This window comes from Notechis scutatus, chromosome 15 (genome assembly GCF_049901735.1).
Source record: "Notechis scutatus isolate UNSWTSFEM ecotype Mainland chromosome 15, rNotScu1.2, whole genome shotgun sequence".
NCBI lineage: Eukaryota > Metazoa > Chordata > Lepidosauria > Squamata > Elapidae > Notechis > Notechis scutatus.
In genome coordinates this window covers 1,825,189-1,844,297 of record NC_142023.1, presented here as the reverse complement: position 1 = coordinate 1,844,297, position 19,109 = coordinate 1,825,189, and the positions used below count along the sequence as shown (strand labels likewise).

Sequence of the window (19,109 nt, the reverse complement as noted above, 5' to 3'; positions counted from 1 at the left end):
ATAAGAGATTTTTTATGTTTTGTTTTATGTGTATCTATGTATTGTTTGTCTTGAAAATAAAACTTGTTTTAAAAAAAAAAAACTATTGGGGGTGGGAACATTTCACTCCCTTGATATATGTGATGTACGTGCCTATTTCCCCAGATTCAGAATTTTCTTGTTGCTACCACTTAACTTCCAGTAAAAGATATCTTTTCTCTAATTATAAGAGTCTTAAGTATTTCTTTCTTGGATTTTGAATGGAGTACCAGCTGACAGTGATCACTCCCTGCTTTCCCCAACGCATTTGTTAATTGATATGTGCAGGTCATTAAATGCACATGAGGGATCTCAGTGGGGAAGAGATGTGGGGCCTCCAATGGGATGGGGGTACTGACCACGTAGCTTCTAATCTTCGCTAAGGGAACGCCAGGGATTACCTATAGGGAGCAGCCTAGTTGTCTGAAGATAGAGGCGCCTCCAGGTGTATTGCAAATATTGAAATCCTCCAGGTGCAGCTCTAAAAGCAGCCTGAAAGGGAAACGGTGGCAGATCCGTCCCTTACTCACCCGTCTTGGGTTTATTGTCCTTCCTCAAATATAAATTCTGGAATTAAATCCAGTGTTCTAGTGAAAGCTGGCCAATGCAAAACAGAACGGAAATAGGATTATGAAGAAGTTGCCAATAAATGTTTTTCTCAAATCAGAATGGCCTCTTTGTTTACAATGACTCCTGCAAGTTTGGATTCTGCCCAGTGCTTCTCCTACCTGGGCTGCTTTCTAGGTAGGGGCAGGGCTTTAAGAGGAGGGGTGGGGTTTGCAGTGGCTTCCATGGAATGGCTGGCTCACACGGTGCTGACTGCCCCCTGCTCCCCAGGATGGAAATATGGATGCTGGGTTTTTCTGTGCCCAGCACAGGCTGCCAGGGCCTGGACACCTCAGTCCCTGAAAAGGGGGGGAGCAGCCACCTCCCAACAACAGCTTGTCCCTCCTTTGCCCCTAAAATGCCTTTTGGCTGTAAGTGAGGAATTTTCCAAGAGTCTTGACCAGCTCATCCCCCAATAGTTGGTTTGTTTATTAGGTTTTTATCCCGCCTTTATTAATTTATAACTAATTCAAGCCAGGGAACATACATACTACAGGCAGTCCTCAAAATGTACGACCACAGCTGAGCCTAAAATTTATGTTGCTAAGTGAAACAAGTGGGTTTCGCCCCCATTTTATGAACTACTTTGCTACCCGTTAAGTGAATCGAGCTTCCCTGCTGGCTTTTACTTGTCAAAAGGTGGCAAAAGAAACCTGGGACACTGCGACCGTCATCAATGTAAACCAATGGCCAAGCACCTGAATTTTGGCCACATGACCATGGGAATGCTGCTGTCATTAAGTGTGGAAAAAGGGTCACAAGCCACTTTTCAGTGCTGCTGTAACTTTGGTCACTAAAGGAACCATTGTAAATTGAGGTCGACCTGTCCTGCGCTCCTTCCTCTTTTCCTATTTTGCCCACAACAGCCTGCATAATGTGCACCCTTGTGTGTGGGGGGGGAAGTGAGCTGAGCAGGTCTGAACACCTTATTTGAACAGCTGGCACCATTCCATGTGCAGTCAGGAGGAGTTTCAGCTCAATCCTTCAGGGATGGAGGAGAGCCCTAGAATCCTCATCGAAGGATTGGGAGGGATACCAAGGGGACAAGGAGGCGGTGGGATTCAGCTGGTCCTGACCAGTTCTGGAGAACCGGAAGCAGAAATTTCGAGTAGTTCGGAGAACCAGCAAATCCCACCTCTGACTGGCCCCACTGACCCCATCTATTCTCTGCCTCCTGAGTCTTAGGCTAGGTCTTTTGTTGCCCTGCACAGGAGAACGGAGCTGGAAAGCAGGTTAGTGGGGTGGGGAGGGAAGGGGGTTTTTGCAGTATCCTTCCCCTGCCATATCACGCCCACCGGGCCATACCCACCAAACGGGTAGTAAAAATGTTTTGAATTCCACTGCTGGAGACAACCGAGGGTCAGGATACCCCAAATCTTGATCCTCTGCTGTACTCTTGGAAAGTTTGACACGGCTTGTCTGTTAACAAGGATTGTTAGCCAGTCGTTCCATAGGAGCCACAGTTCTACATCTCCTTTGGGCTGCATTATTTCCTCTCCTGAGCTGAGTAACCACAAGGTTTAAATGCAAGCCCTGAACTTAAAGAACACAGTTGGGAGAAAGGTATAGAAGTGCCCCACACGCCCTGCCTCGGTAACCCCAACTGTCCTTGTACTGCACCCCATCACATGATCACAATTCAGGCACTTGTCAACCGTCTTGTGTTTATGATGGTTACAACATCCCAGGGTCAGGCTGCTTAATGGGGTGGCAAAAAAAAAAAAAAGCTATAAAATCAGGCACTGCTCGTAACAAGGATTATACCTCTATAGCTAGCAGGCTCGGCTCTCCTTCCAGGAAAGATAATCAGAGCGGTTATCTTTTTAAAATAAGATGTGAAGACCAGCTGAGGTTGAGAAGCCTGGGTCTGCAGTCAGCCTGGAGGCAAACCCAGCCTTTTTGTGTTTTGAGTGCAGATTCTTCCTTTTGAGCAAGCTAACCAGTGGCAGGCAAAAAAGCCAATGCAATCCTAAATTGATTAACGGATACAATCAAGACCAAGGCAGGTAATAATACCACTCTATAAAGCCTTAGTAAGGCCACACCTAGAGTCCTGCATCCAGTTTTGGTCACCACACTAAAAAAAAGGTTGAGACTCTACAAAAAATGCAGAGAAGAGCAACCAGGATGATGAGGGGACTGGAGGCTGAAACATATGAAGAACGGTTGCAGGAACCGGGCCTGGCTAGTCTAGGGAAGAGAAGGACCAGAGGAGACAGGAGAGCATCTTCCAATATTTGAGGGGCTGCCACAGAGAGGAGGAGGAAGGGGTCAAGCTGTTTTCCAAAGCACCTGATGGTCAGACAAGGAATAATGGATGGAAATTGAACAAGGAGAGATTCAACCTGGAAATAAGGACACTGAACACTGAAGAGCAATCAACCCATGGAACAGAAGTTGCCTCCAAAGGTTGTGGGAGCTTCATCCCTGGAAGCTTTCAAGAAGAGACTGGACTGTCGTTGGTCAGAAATGGTGTAGGGTCTCCTGCTTGGGCAGGGGGTTGGACTAGATGATCTAGTTAATCTATAAGCTCTGAAAGTGGTCTCTTGTCAACAATGGATACCATACACCGGGTTGTTCTATTTAGGGCCTGGTAAATAGACTGCTAATGAGCTGAAAGTGAGCCTGTCTCCTGAAGCTAAGGAATCTTTAATTTTTCAGTTCACGGCAAGAAATGATGCTCAGTCAGACAAAACTCTGCCTTTGGCTTCATCACACAATACACGTAACCTGATTGTTGGATTCAGCCTTATTCTGGGGGCTGATACAATGCGTTTGCATTTCAGTTAACTAAAGGAACTGAAACCCACGTGTTACAAAACGAGCTGTTTGAAGCCAGCCTGAGGAGTTGGCAGCATGGATCCCACAAAGCAGAGGTCTCCAACCTTGGCAGCTTTAAGACTTGTGGACTTCAACTCCCAGAATTCTCCAGCCAGCTATGCTGGCTGGAGAATTCTGGGAGTTGAAGTCCACTAGTCTTAAAGTTGCCAAGGTTGGAGACCTCTGCCACAAAGGACATCCAACCCTTTTGTTTTGAACTGGCTTCCCCAGTTGAGAATCAGCCATTGTGTCCTTGAAGCAAAATCCATGAGAGAGAGAGAGACACCATTTATTTACATCAGACAGACAACTGACCTCTCTTCACCTTGGCTACGCTCACCTGGAGATCCCCGTCTGTTCCACAAAAACTGCTTTTCTTTCTCATCCCTCCCCATCCCAAAGTCTGTCTGTGGAGGCTACGTGGCTCCCCCTCGCTCGAAGGCCTTAGACCGAGTTGGGAAGAGGGGAGCCGCTCCCCACCCTGGCCTTGTCCTTAGGCTTCCCGGAGCCCCTCTAGGAATATTGGGTGTTGGAAATTTTCTTCCACAAGAGGGTCTTCAGGCTGTTGAGCACCAGCGAGTGGTGCACCTCCATTTGACTGGCCAGCCCACTGAGCGTGGTGCACGTTTTCAGCTGCTTCTGCAGTTCCTCCTTCAAGTCACTCGGGGCCCCGTGGAGCAGGTACTCCAGCAGAAGCCCACACACCTTGGCGAGGTTGGGTTGGACCACGTCGCTCTTGCACTGCTTCATGAGCTTGTCGCAGGGCGCCACGCAGTCCTTCCCGTAGGTGCAGTCCGTGTTTTGCTCACAGTGACGGCCCTTAAGGAACCTCTGGATGGTCATCTCGGCGGCCACTGTCCTGAGGTCCACCATTTTGAAGTCGTATCTCTTATTGTAGCCCATGTTGGTGAAGCCGGCCTCGCAGATGTAGAAGTTGCCGTAGGTCCCGTGGAAGATCTCCTCCACGAATTCCAGAAGTCCGATGGCGATTTTGGCTCGCCGGGGCCAGGTGGGCAAGAACCACTGGTGGACGACTCTGAGTACGGCAGAAGGCAGCAGCGGCTGCAGGAAAGGAGGAAAGCCCATGGTGTAGAGGGAGGTGTGGTGGATCTTCTCTGTGAGATACAGATCGCCGCAGTGCCCCAAGAGCCTGGGGGTGTGCTCCTTCTCGTGCAGGGAGAAGGTCAGGAGGAAGTCGTTCAGCTGCAGAAGGGCCCAGATGGATTTCGCTTCGGCCAGAGAAAGCTTCCCGTCCCGACTGACGTCGGCCATGGCGATAATCTGGTTCACCAAGTTGGTGAGGGAGGCTTGATCTCCAAGACCAGACTGTGAAAACAAAGAACAATTTAAGACATCTTGTAAGGACCTCACATTACAACCTGGTAAAGCAGGAAGGTACGTTTAGAATAGATCTTTGCATGTGTGAATCGGCCCCTTGAGAGGTAGCTCCAAGGCCTCCTCCTTGAAATGGAGAGGCACTCACTTTCAAGAAATTCAGGAGCATCTCCCGGAATTCATCCATGGACGTCCCTCGAGTTGGCTTGTTGAAGAGAACCACGTCTCTCCTGGGATCTGCATCCGGGTTGCTGTCGGCCTTCAGGGCTTCTTCCAGGCCACATTTGATAACCACCTCTTTCTCCTTCCAGAGGCCGCTATAGACCTGCAAGATACAACAAAAATGGTGCTGGGGACTGTGTTCGCTACCTTAACCTCAGCAGCTGGAGACTTACAATGTTCATTGTCTTGATTTACGACCATGATTTGAGCCCAGAATTCTGGCTGGTAAGTCCTGACAGTTGCAAAAAGAGTCGACATGTGACCATGCCTGACCTTTTTTTTTTGTGGCCGTTGTTAAAATGAACACACCAGTTGTAAAGAAAATACAGCAGTTGTTAATGGAACCCATTGTATGCTATGGGGCATTGTTTTTGCAAAAACAGAAAGTACATACTGGTTTCTAGAAAAAAAAAACTGTGAATCACAGTCACGGGACTGTTTCCCTGTATAAATGTTGCCGAATGCCCCAAATGCAATCACCTGACCGTGGGGAGAGGGATGCTTTGAATGACTTTGAATCTGTGTCATAGGTCCCCTTTTTCAGTGTTTTCCTGGCTCTGGAAAGCAGAAAAACCACTTTATTTTCAGACCTGAGATTTCCCTGAGGAGTTTAGCCCGAGGCATGTCTCAGAATTGGTGGTAGAACTCAATTCAGCCAGAAAACTTGAGTTTGGACCCAGAGCTCAGATTTGAAAAACAAACACATATTCATGTTCCCCTGGCTCTGGAAAGAAAGAAAAAAAACACTTCATTTTCAGATCCGAGATTTCCCTGAGAAGGCAAAAAGTCAAGGACTCTCTGTAAGGATTTCTTCCCACTTGGAAACCTCTCAAATCCACCTTACTTCTGCCTGTCCTGAATCTCATCCTGTTCCACTTCATGTCTAATTTAAGCCAGGGATCAGTGACATGTCCACCATATCCCTAGGCATCAGCTGTAGGCCCTGAATATTAACTTTTTAGTGAATAGAATGGTACAATCACAGAGTTGGAAGGGACAATGGAGGTCTGCTAGTCCATCCCCTTACTCAAGCAAGAGACCCTATACCAAATGGCTGTACAAATGGCTGTCCAATCTCTTCTCAAACGCCTCCACTGATGTAGCACCCGCAACTTCTGGAGGCAGGCTATTCCACTGGTTAATTGTTCTCACTGTCAGGAAGTTTCTTCTTGATTAGTTTCCATCTGTTGCTTCTTGTCTTGCCTTCTCTGCTTTGGAGAACAGGTTGGCGTTGCCTTATTTGTGGCACCCCCTCAAATATCGCAAGACAGCTGTCATGTCATGGCAGTATTTGTAAGGGCAAGATTTCAGGTGTAACCTTGTGGAGAAGAGATGAGGAAAGCTCCCACACTACACAGACCTGCCCCAAACCCAGAGAACTGGAGTTCTCTTACAAATCAAAGATGATATTATCTTGGAGTAGAGTTCCGTGTCAACCAGACTATATTTTCTTTCCATTCTCTGAAGTTATTTTTCTGGAAAAAAAATGAGTTTCTCGGGTCTTCCCAGAGATGGCCCAGCCTCCTGTCCTAAACAAGGACAACTTGCCCTCAGGGTAATTCCCCAGGACCTACCTGCTGGGTGGGAGAAGGTGACAAGCAGTGTTCAAATACCAAGGTGTGGTCCTCACAAAGATCTTTGCACATTGACCCCGAAATGATGCCTTTGTTGTATTGATCACACTGAAAGAGAGAGAGGGGGGGAAACCCTGAGCCTTTCTTGATAGGTTGACATGGGGTTGCCCCTGTAAATAGACAGGGCTACGTAGCAGGAGGAGCCTAGTAGCCCCCTTTCCAACACAATTTAAAGTTCTTCCGATGAATGGAAGAGCCTCCAACAACAGGAATAGCAGTCTGAGCCGAAGCTGTGAAGCAAGTACAACCCAGAGGTTGGCCAAGAGACATGTGCCACAAACAGAAGAGAGTGGCTGTAGCTCAGGGTTGAACTGCTCTCTGAGCTTGGTTGTTTTCTTGCAGACATTTCATGACCCAACTAGATAACATCATCAGTGCTAGGAGGGAGTGGGATCTGCTCCCTGTTTATATAATTGTCATGCCCCCCGCCTCTCCCGTGAATTCGAGGAGGAAGGATGAACAGCTGTCAGGGAGTGGGAGTGTGGCTCCGTTGGCTCTGGAGGAAACTAGGGAAGGGCAAAAATCAGGCTGGGCAGAGCAGGGAAGACGTAGAACAAGGGAGAGGGAATTTAGAGGAAGACCCAGGCCCACCCCATCTTCATCCTAGGGCACGCAGGGAGGAATGGAGAAGGGAGCAACGAGGGTTGCATGGCTTATGGGGGAGGAAAGGGCCCTGATTCCCTTCACAAGGCCACCTGGGAAAGGAGTTTAAAGGAGAACCAGTTGGGAGGGGCATTTGTCGGGAACAAGTGTTGAGTTTATCTAATGTTGGCTGCTGTTGTCTTAGTTCCTGGCATCCTCCCAACTGGTTGGATTTACTGCCGTGTTACTTCACTTCTGGAACTCCTTATTTTGCCCTGCCGGATTTATTACCTTATCTTGCTTTGTTGGATTTATAGTTTAAAGTTTTCTGTTTACACCCATTTTGGATTGGAACAGCTGCAGCCAAAGGCTGTTGCAGGTTCCTGGGAGAGTTTTCCTCCAGACCAGAGAGAGAGAGACAGAGAAGGAGCCTGGGCCATCCGGCAGCCCTCAGATGGAGAGTCAAGGGCCCCTAGGTCTGGAGGTGGCTGATGAGGAAGAGGAGGAACAGTTGGGTCCAGTGCCTGATGCACGCAGATATGCAGAAGACAGAGGAGAGGAGAGCAGCAGTGGAAATCTATGGGCCGGTCCTTGGGACGGAAGAGCCACTGCTGCTAGCAAAGCCTCACCCTAGTTCTGCTGATAAAAGGCAGGGGGTGGAGACGAACAGGTGTGGCAGACAATTATTCATCTCCCTGCCGCATGGATTTATTAGCCTGCAGTGAGAGAGAAACTTTTTTCCTGGGGCTGCCAGCGCTCCTAATAAAAGAATAATTGCTTCAACTACAGAGGGTTTGTCGTCTTTGGGTAGCTGGGTCAGAACAGTGGTGGTCCACCTGGAAGCTGCCCTATCCTTGCTTCTCTGCTGGCCGGAAGAACCCCTCCCCAGAGAAACACTCACGATGATGGCTTGGCAGACGTGTCCCCGGCAGAGCTCGGAGTAGGACGAATAATGCATGTAGACCATCCAGCTGCCCACAAAAATCCCCAGCCAGGCAAAGAACAGGTACTTCACTTTGATGCCAGGAAGGCGGCTCTGATAGGAGAGAAACAAAGCAAAGGGGGTCAGCACATTCTAATGGCTACAAGGCGCCATTCCAGAAGTCCCTGGCTGCAATGGAGGATGGCGGCACCTGGCACACCTTGGCCAGTCTCAGAAGTTAAGTCAGACGGAAGTTAAGTCCCCTGGAAGACCAGTAAGAAAGCTAAGAAGTGCCGTTAAAAGTTTAACGGGGAGCATCTTCACCTTTGGGTGGTGATCAGAGGTGATATTCAGCCGGTTCAGACTGGTTCTGGCATACCGGTAGCGGAAATGTTGACTAGTTCGGAGAACCAGCAAAGACCACCTCTGGTTGGCTCCACCCACCCGCCCCCGCCATTACCTCTCCTATATTCCCTTGATTTTTTAACTCAGCTGATCCTCAAGGCAGAGCGGATCCCGCGCCTCAGCTGAGCTAAAAAAACAGCTCAGCTTGCCAGCTGTCAACTCGTAAAACATTCCTATGCTTTTCTGCTATGTTTTTGAGTTGCCACAAACGGGGGGGGGAATCTGAAGGAGCATTACGGCAGTTTAAAACCAGAAGTACACCCCATGCTTATCTTACAAAGATTGTAGCTATGCTATTGGATCTTCAGCCCCCGAAAATCCTTCATTGGAGAATCTGATTTATGACACACCCAGGGGGGGGGGAACAGGGTCACAGGGGACTGTAAACTACATATGCCAGAGTTGGCTGCATTTAGGCTAATGTCAGCATGTTGCTCCTAATAAATATCCTGAATTTTTTTGAAGCTTGGACCGAGGTTCATGATTTAATTAGGGCAATCGCTGGAACCCTGACAACAGCATTGACAGTGGTCGGTCTTTGAGCCCTCCAAGCATGTGTGCATAGAAGCATGCATAGAACCGGTGGGAAACAATTTGGAAACCCACCACTTGGTTGTGATGGAACGCTCTGGCTGGATTCATTCATAGAATAACACACAATAAGCAGAAAACAACAACTGAATGAGAAACTGCTGGTGACCTTCTACCGCTGCACCATAGAGAGTATCTTAACTTACTGCACCTCTGTGTGGTTTGCCATTTGCACAGGGGCCGATAGGAAAGCACTCCAGAGGGTTAACGCCATTGCGATCATGGGTCGCCCTCTCCCCTCTTTGGAAGAGCTTTAGAGCTCCCGCTGCCTTAAGAAAGTTCAAAACATCATCAAAGATCCATCTCATCCTGGGAACCCTTTTTTTGAACTATTGCCATCTGGCAGACGGTACAGGACAATAATAAAAACAAGGACAAACAGGCTGAAAAACAGCTTCTATCCCAGAGCAGTAACTCTATTGAATTCTACTGTATAGTACACTGAAGATGGTATTTAATTTCGTTGTACAATATGCAATGACAATAAAGTAAACTAAACTAAAACTAAACTAAACTAGTTGGAATGCTGGAAATGCAATCAGCTACTGGGTTCATACTACCATATGTGGTGGACAATGTATACTTAATATTACATGTTTTGATAGCAGTGAGAATTGTATTTGCACCACATTGGAAAAGCAAGGAAACTCCTACAGATGAAAATATAATTTAAAAATATTAGATTGTGCGGAAATGGATAAGTAAAGGTAACGGTTCCCCCTCCCACATGCGTGGTAGTTGTTTCTGGCTCTCCGTTACAAAGCTGAAGAGCCACCACTGTCCGAAGACGTCTCCCTGGTCATGTGGCTGACATGACTAAACGCCAAAGAAGGCGCACAAAACGCTGTTCCCTTCCCACCAAAGGGGTCCCTATTTTCCTACTTGCATTTTTTACATGTTTTTGAACTGCTAGGCTGGCAGAAGCTGGGGCAAGGAACGGGAGCTCCCTCCGTGACGCGGCGCTAGGGATTTGAACCGCCGAACTGCCGACCTTTCTGATCGACAAGCTCAGCGTCTTAGCCCCGGACAAAGAAGATACAGAATATTTTTAACCTGGGATTGTTTTACCCATGGCTAGATTAAAAAAGGTCGAAATTAGAAGTTGGAAGAATACCCATTATATCCAAGTGAAGAATATTATTATTACTATCGTTATGGATATGTAAATTGACTCAGACAATACGCTATTGAGCACTCATGTATGTTAAAGAAAAATTTATAATTAACATTATATAAAAAAACGAATAAGCAGCGTTGGAAGGGACCTCGGAGGTCATCTAGTCCAACCCCCCCCTGCTGAAGCAGGAGACCCCTCTGGGGATCTTGTTTCCACCAAATGAAGTGAATCACAAAGTGCCCCAGTTCTTCCGTATGGGGTTGTGGTGTGGTGTGTGAACCCAGTCCTTATGCCACACAATTTAGAAACCCGCAAGGGTTTAATGCTTGCCTTTGGACTGATTAATGGCTTGATTAAACCACTTTAAATGCCATTTGCATGCAAAGCAGGAGGCCTCCCTAGGGGACAGATGTTAACTGAGAAGCAGACAGTGTGTTCTCTCAACAGGGCAAGGCAGAAGCATTCAAGCCGCTCTCCTGCTGGCTTGGTTTTCTTCCACAGATGCCCCTCTTCTGTCTCTTCCACAAATCTCTGGTCCAGAGGCCACTGGAAGATGATAACAGATAATCAGAATTGGAAGGGAGCTTGTAGGTCATCTAGTCCAACCCCCCACCCAAGCAGGAGACCCTACATCAGGGGTGTCCAACCTTGGCAACTTTAAGCCTGGAGGACTTCAACTCCCAGAATGCCCCAGCCAGCTCTTCTTGAAAGCCTCCACTGATGAAGCTCCCAAAACTTCTGAAGGCAACTGGATTGCTTTCCCTGTCAGAAAATTCCTCTTTTATTTCCAGGTTGAATCTCTCCTTGTTTAGTTTTCATCCGTTATTCCTTGCCTGACTCCCAAGTGGCCCCCAACAGCCCTCTCAAAGGATGCCAATGACCAGCTGTCTGCAAGGAGTATAACTCCTCCCATTCCCCACCATCCAGTCAGAGCTGAAGAAGATTCTTGGGTGAGAAGCGAAACGTCTTCAACGAAAAAATAAAGTCCAGTTGCCTCCTGAAAAGAAAAAAGCACCTTTGGGAGCCTCTTCCAACATTCATCTGCCTTTGAGCCCCTCATTCCGTGTTCTGCATGCAGGATCAAGAGATACCATGAAGCCTTTCGGGTATTTTCAGCAGTGCATCATTCTACCTCCCAGAGTTTCCTTTTCCAGCCTGGATATACTCATTTCTTTTCAAAGGACTTCACTGCCTTCTCTATCCCTGCTCCGTGTCTTTGAAGCCTCCTTAATGCAGTGCCCAGAACTGCAATATTCACAATGGGACCTGATTAGAGCAGAATAAAGTGAAATGATTATTCCCCCGTCACTTGGAAATGGTGCCTCTGCTGCAGCGACCTAAAATTACATTGGGTTTTCATGGAGCCAAACCACCGAGCTGACTCAACAGAGGTGTGTGAGGTCAAGCCAGGGGCATGTTCCACACCTGAGAACACCTGTCTCTCCCAGGTTGGCTTTTCAGCAAAGAATTTTGCTTTCGATTTCCTGGATTTCATTCTGTTATTTTTCAAACTCTCTCTCTCTCTAAACCTCTGAAGATTGTTCTCTCATTTCTGCCTGCTAAAATTAGGAATCACTGGAGATTTTTAAGATAAGGTTAGCAGCCATTTGTCCAGAATGGTCTAGGGCAGGGGTGTCCAACCTTGGCAACTTTAAGACTTGTGGACTTCAACTCCCAGAATTCCTCAGCCAGCTGGGAGTTGAAGTCCACAAGTCTTAAAGTTGCCAAGGTTGGACACCCCTGGTCTAGGTCTCCTGCTTGAGCAAGGGGCTGGACTAGAACAGTGGTCACCAGCCAAGGGGCTGGGGACCACTGGTGGTCCATGAGAAAATTTTGGTGGTCCGCAGAGAAATGTCCCCCCCAAAGCAATTAAGGCTGCGGAGGAACACAAGGCTGCACCACCCACATGGCCCGCGGGAACACAAGGCTTGCGTCGCTTGCATTGCAAACAATACGAGGCAGTGAGAGGAGGGGGAAAGGGCAGAGGGGTGGGACATGCCCCACTTGCCCCACTCACCTGGCCTGGCCACCAGGCTGCTTCTTTCCGCTTCTTTCTTCTTCTGCTTTTGGCTGCACGCAAGGAAAGCAGCCAAAGTCCTTCTTTCTCTCCCCCAAACTCCGCCAGAAGTGAGTCTTTGGGACCCTGCAAGGCCTCCTGCCCCAAAAGGCTGCGCCGGCATGACAAGTCTCACAATGACTCATTTCTGGTGGAGTTTGGGGGAAGAGAAAGAAAGACTTCTGCAGCTTCTGCTGCTTTCCTTGCATGAAGCCAAAAGTCTCTCCCTCTCTCTCTCTCCCCCTGAGAATGGAGCTGGAGATAGTATCCCGCTACCCCAAATAAAGAACGATCGATCCGTAGGCAAACGGGGTGGGGGATTTTCCTGCAGACTTTTTTGGAGGGGGGATTTTCCCAGGGTCTCTGGTCCAAGGGGTTTAAAATGCTGAGTTTGGTGGTCCCTGAGGTCCAAACGCTTGGCTGGACTAGATGACCTCCGAGGTCCCTTCCAACCTTGTTGATCTATTAAGAGAAACAAAGACGATGTGGGATATGGAGGCTAAACCGTACGGTGAATGATTAAGGCAATTGGGCATGTCTAATCTAGTGAAGAGAAGGACGAGGGGTGACAGGATAGCACTCTTCCAATATTTGAGGGGATCATGTCACAGAGAAGCGGGCACGGAGGGGTGTCAACCTATTTCCAGAGCACGAGAAGGCAGGACAAGAACTAACGTGAGGGAGAGAACCAACCACAGAGCCAAGGAGAAATTTCCTGACAGAACAATTAACCAGAGGAATAGCTTCCTTCTAGAAATTGTGGAGGTTTTCAAGAAGAGGTCGGAGAGCCACCTGTCCAGAAGATGGACGGTGTCCTTGACAAGCAGAGGTTCGACTAGAAAACCTCCACGGTTCCTTCAACTTGGGGGCTGCTTCATAAAAATAATACAGATAATTTCCAGACAAGCACAAAATCCTGACCGGTAGGAAGTGCCCCCCCCTCCTTTTTTTTAAAGAATTTGTGGGAGGAAAGGGTTGTTTCTTTCCCATTTTATGACCCCTGCAAAAAGTAACCATCCTGTTCCCAGGAACAAACCAACTTTTAAATCTTTACCAGGAGAAATAATGGAATGGCCAATGTGGGCTTCTAAACTCCCTCCTGGAAAATCCTTCCTGCTGGCTTTTGCGGTTTGCCTTTAGCAGGTCAGGATAGTCCTGACTTTCATTTCAGGCTCCTCCACAACCTCCCTCCCCACCCTCCCAGTCAGAGTATCTACAACTTCCCCTTCTCGGGCACCAAAGAAACAAAAGAGCTGAGTTGCCTTTTGCAATTTTCCACCTAGCTCTGCAAAAAAGAAAGAAATATTTGCTTGTTTCATGGCATCTCAAGTTTTGGGGCCAACTTCAGCCAGCTGTAAGAGAAGAACAAGAGGACAAGAAAAGGAGACCGATCCATGCAGGAACCATTCAAGTTCAGGCTCTTTCCTATCCAGAGGGATGCTGTAGAAAAGGAAGGCAAAGGGCCTGTCTGTCTGTCTGTCTGTCTCTCTGTCTGTCTCTCCCACCACCACCCGTGATGAAGAGAATCAGGTCAATGTTTGCAAAGATCGGGAGCAGCTTCGCTCAAGAGCCTCTGGGCACCGTAGGCTGGGCTCGCAGGGTTATACCAGCCCTATCATATCATTTATTATTGTCAAATAATCATCAACGCTCCGAGAAATCGTTAAGGCCCGCTTCGGTTTCCCCGCCATGGTTTGGTTCACCCCTCCGGGCAATACACCCAGGCGGGCCCGTCTCCCCCAACGCCTTCCAGCCCAGACTAGCGGGAGGGTTTATCGGAGAGATGCGGGGGGTGGAAGGAGGGAGAATAAGGGCCGGGGGCTTCATCCCAGGTGTGACCGGAGAGATGCCACCGCCTCCCGGCAGCGCTTCCCAAAGCGGCCTGATGCCCATCCGAGAGTCGGGACTGGCAGAGGCCGGAGGTGTCAGGCAGAGGCCCCGCAGCCTCGTTTGCAGCAAAGGCCACCGGCGCCATCCTCGATCCCGGCCGGAGCTGCCCCCACTCCCGTGCCCATTGCCGCCTCCTCCTCCTCTTCCTTCCCTCTCCTCTTCTTCCTCTTCCACCCCTCTCTTCCTCCTCCTCCTTCCCTCTCATGTTCCTCCTCCTCCCCTCCCCCTCCTCTTCCTCCTCCCCTCCTCTTCTTCCTCCCCTTCCCTCTCATCTTCCTCCTCCTCCCCCTCCCCTCCTCTTCCTCCTCCCCCTCTTCTTCCTCCCCTTCCCTCATCTTCCTCCTCCCCCCTCCTCTTCTTCCTCTCCCACCCCTCCCTCTTCCTCCTCCCCTCCTCCCCCTCCTCCCCTCCTCTTCCTCCTCCTCCTTCCCTCTCATCTTCCTCCTCCTCTCCCCTCCTCCCCCTCCTCTTCTTCCTCCTCCTCCTCTTCTTCCTCTTCTTCTTCCTCCCTCTCCTCTTCCTCCTCCTCCTCCTCCCTCCTTTCCTCCTCCTCCTTTTCTTCCTCTTCTTCTTCCTCCCCTCTTCTCCTCCCCTCCTCCTCCTCTCTCCTCCTTTTCCTCCTCCTCCTTTTCTTCCTCTTCTTCTTCCTCCCCTCCTCCTCTTCCTCCCCTCCCCTCCTCTTCCTCCTCCCTCCCCTCCTCTTCCTCCTCCCCCTCCTCTTCCTCCTTCTCTTCTTCTTCTCCCTCTCCTCTTCCTCCTCCCCTCCTCTTCCTCCTTCTCCTCTTCTTCTTCCTCCTCCCCTCCTCTTCCTCCCCCTCCTCTTCCTCCTTCCTCCTCTTCTTCTTCCTCCTCCTCCTCCCCTCCTCTTCCTCCTCCCCCTCCTCTTCCTCCTCCCCTCCTCTTCCTCCTCCCTCCTTCTCCTCTTCTTCTTCCTCCTCCCCCCCCCCTCCTCTTCCTCCTCCCCCTCCTCTTCTTCCTCCTCCTCCTTTTCTTCCTCTTCTCCTCCTCTCCCTCCTCTTCCTCCCCCCTCCTCTTCCTCCCCTCCCCCTCCTCTTCCTCCTCCCCTCCCCTCCCCCGCCGGCTCACCTGCAGGCCTTTGGAGAACAGGGCAGAAAACCACCAGCTGCACGAACCTCCGGAGCCGCCGCATGCTGGGCTGTCCTTGCCGGCTCTGGCCCCAGCGCTCCGGGAAGGCTCCCGGCGATCCCTGGCGGAGGATCGGCCGGTGGGAGGCTGGGGGCGGCGTGGGGGGGGGGAGAGCGAGGGTGGAGCCGGCCAAGCGGAGGGAGGCGGGCGAGGGGCGAGGCAGCCCGGGCCTCCCTCCGCCGCCGGCTCGCCGCAGCGGCTGCTGCTACGGGGACCGGCCGCTCCTCCTCCTCCTCCTCCTCCCCGCCACGGCCTCCCTTCCAAGGCAAGAGAGCCTCGCTCGGCCCGCCGATGCCCAAAGGAGCTGCCGCTCCCCTCGCCCCGAAAAGGGACCGGCCGCCGCGGCTCTCCGAAGCGCCTCCGAGCAGGCAAGGCGGCTGCTGGTGAAGCCGGAGCTCGGCGCCCCCGCCGTCCCGAGAGGCCACCTTCACCCGCGGAGGACCCCCGTTCCTCGGCAGGCGCCGCCCCTCCTGCCCTCCCCCGACCCGCGCCCGCTTCCCGCAACGTCGGCCTCGCAAAAGCCCCTCCAATCCCGGGCAGCAGCAGCGGCGGCGGCGGCGGGCGTGAAGCGAAGCTTCGTCTCGGAAGACGTTTCGCTTCTCCTCCAAGAAGCTTCTTCAGCTTCTGACTGGGTGGTGGGGAAAGGGAAGGATTCCCCGCAAGGCATAGAAACCCATCCATTGTCCACCCTCCAGTCAGAGCCGAGGAAGCTTCTTGGAGGAGAAGCGAAACGTCTTCAAAAGGAAAAACAAACAGCAACCCCAAAAGCCTCTTGAAAAAAAAAAAGCACCTTTGGGACAACCGTGACCTGGAGGACGGAGAATCTCTACAGACTTCTAGCTATACAATTTGGGAGGAACCCCCTTGGAATGGTGTGGGAGGAGGAATGGATTTCCAGAGGGAAATATTGCAGACTCCAGGAAGCATTTGCACCACTCAGGTGACCCTGAGGACACAGGTAAACCTCCAGGTGGCCTCAACGACCCTCTAAAAGGATGCAAATGACCAGCTGGTCTGCAAGGAATATAAATCCTTCCCTTCCCCACCATCCGGGGAGAGCTGAGGAAGCTTCTTGGATGAGGAGCGAAACATCTTCAAAAGAAAAGAAAAAAACAGAAAGTCCAGTTGCCTCCTGAAAAAGAAGCACCTTTGGGACAACCAGGACCTGGAAGACTTGAGTTGCATCAAGGCATGGTTAGTTGTGTTGAGAAAACCAGAGTTATTCTCCACACATCTGATTCTAAACCACGAATTGGTAGAGGCACCTATCATCTAAACTCATCGAATCATCTTGTGTGATCTAGATCAGGGGTCTCCAACCTTGGCCACTTTAAGCCTTGTGGACTTCAACTCCCAGCTTTGCTGGCTGAGGAATTCTGGGAGCTGAAGTCCACAAGCCTTAAAGTGGCCAAGGCTGGAGACCCCTGATCTAAGATGGACCATGGAGAAGAACCATTGCTCAGGAGCAAAGACCAGGGTGGCTACAGAAAGCTCTTGACCACTAGACCTGCAGCCTGGAGCTCAGGTGATTACAGAAATCTGGAATGCCTAGTCCCAAAGGTGCCTTCTCAAGAGGCAACTGGACTTTCTGGTTTTTACAGATCCAGATGGACAGAGTTGGAAGGGACCTTGCGGTCATCTAGTCCAGGGTCTCCAACCTTGGCAACTTTAAGACTTGTGGACTTCAACTCCCAGAATTCCTCAGCCAGCAAAGCCAGCAAAGGCAAAGTCTAGCTGAGGAACACTGGGAGTTGAAGTCCACAAGTCTTAAAGTTGCCAAGGTTGGAGACCCCTGCTCTAATCCAACGCCCCACCCAAGCAGGAGACCCTACACCAATTTCTGACCGATGGCAGTCCAGCCTCTTCTTGAAAGGCTCCAGGGATGAAGCTCTCACAACTTGCGAAGGCAACATCTGTTCCATGGGTTGATTGTTCTCCAAGTCAGAAAATTCCTCCTTATTTCCAGGTTGAATCTCTCCTGGATCCATTTCCATCCCTTGTTCCTTGTCTGGCCTTTGGGTGCCTTGGAAAATAGTTTGACCCCTCCTCCTCTCTGTGGCAGCCCCTCAAATATTGGAAGGCTGCTCTCCTGTCTCCCCTGGTCCTTCTCTTCCCTAGACTAGCCAGGCCCATTTAATGACTGGATGATGATGTTAGATCTGAAGAAGCTTCTTGGATGGGAAGCGAAACGCCTTCAAAGGGAAACCAGAAAGTCCAGTTGCCTCTTGAAAAAGCACCTTTGGCACAACCCTGACCTGGAGGACTGAGAATCTCCATAGACTGGAATGCCTACATTCCCTGGTGTTGATCAGAGTGAGCTGAATGTATGAACTCTCTGAAATTTACACAAATAGCTTTTGTTATCTGATGCAGGAGCAAAGGTGAGAAAGCAGAGGTTGCAACCCTGGAGCAGCCAGCCTGTGAAGGAAAGCTCTTCCTTCCCCACCTGTTTAGAGACTCTCCAAGCCCAAAGTTTTAGAAAATGGCCATAGAATGAAAGGATGGCATTTGTTTTGAGTTTTCTGGTGAGAAAAGGGGGGGGGGGAGCAACTCTTGAGATCTGTCCTTCTGCAAAGGAAGCACCTGCAGTCTTAAATCGCAACCCACAAAATCTAGAATCACAAAATATAATGGTGGTTCTTTTCATTCCACCCTGGCCAGGCCCCACTTCAAATCCTCCATCCAGTTTTGGTCATCACACTGTAAAAAAGAGGTTGAGACTCTAGAAAAAGTGCAGAGAAGAGCAACCAGGATGATGAGGGGACCAGAGGCTGAAACATATGAAGAACGGTTGTAGGAACTGGGAATAACTAGTCTAGGGATGAGAAGGACCAGGGGAGACAGGAGAGCAGCCTTCCAATATTGGAGGGGCTGCCACAGAGAGGAGGAAGGGGTCAAGTTATTTTCCAAAGCACCTGAAGGCCAGAGAAGGAATAATGGATGGAAACCTACCAAGGAGAGATTCAACCTGGAAATGAGGAATTTTCTGACTTGGAGAACAATCAACCGATTGAACAGGAGTTTCTTTCAGAAGTTGCGGGAGCTTCATTCCTGGTGGCTTTCAAGAAGAGACTGGACTCCCATCTCTCAGAAATGGTGTGGGGTCTCTTGCTTGGGTGGGGGTTGGACTAGATGACCTGCAAGGTCCCTTCCAACTCTGTTAATCTGCAGAGCTCTAAAGGCCTCTTTACCAGAGTTTTCAGAGAACCTGGAACAGCCATGTCTGACCAGAGGCAGCCCAGTCTCTTCTTACAAACCTCAATGACGAAGCTCCCACAACCTCTGAAGGCAACTTCTGTTCCACGGGTTGATTGTTCTCACGGTCAGGAAAATTTCTCTTTATTTCTAGGTTGAATCTCTCCTCATTCAGTTTCCATCCATCATAAATTCATGCCAATGGACAAGCACCCAAATTTTGATCATATCAATCAGAATAGAGCTGGAAGGGACCTTGGAGGTCTTCTAGTCCAGCCCTCTGCCTGACACAATTGGAGACAAGCGGCTCCCCCGACTCTTCTTAAAAAAACCTCCAGGGATGAAGCGCCTGTCAGTAGATTCATGAACTGGAATAGAGCTTGATAACAAGGTCACCCAATAAATAGGTATAGCAACTAAATCAGCCAATGAGGATAGTTTGGAAACTGAAACTAAAAGTAGCGTAGGCGTGGCCCTATGTTAAGCTCTGCAATTCTGAAGCTATGTAGAGCTCTGAGTCTGTTTATTGAAGATGAAACTTGCTCGCTGAAGACTGGAGCTCTGCTCTGA

At 49.9% G+C, this 19,109-nt stretch overlaps 1 protein-coding gene across 1 annotated transcript; it reads right to left on the bottom strand.

The window, feature by feature from the left end:
- Positions 1 to 3,670: 3,670 nt before the first annotated feature.
- On the bottom strand, positions 3,671 to 15,363 carry DIPK1B (divergent protein kinase domain 1B). Its single transcript, XM_087943977.1, is given in 6 exon segments — positions 3,671 to 4,770; positions 4,928 to 5,104; positions 6,576 to 6,683; positions 8,119 to 8,253; positions 15,285 to 15,299; positions 15,301 to 15,363. Coding segments are annotated over 6 exon segments (1,296 nt in total). The 5' UTR covers positions 15,349 to 15,363; the 3' UTR covers positions 3,671 to 3,957.
- Between the last annotated feature and the right edge of the window lie 3,746 nt (positions 15,364 to 19,109).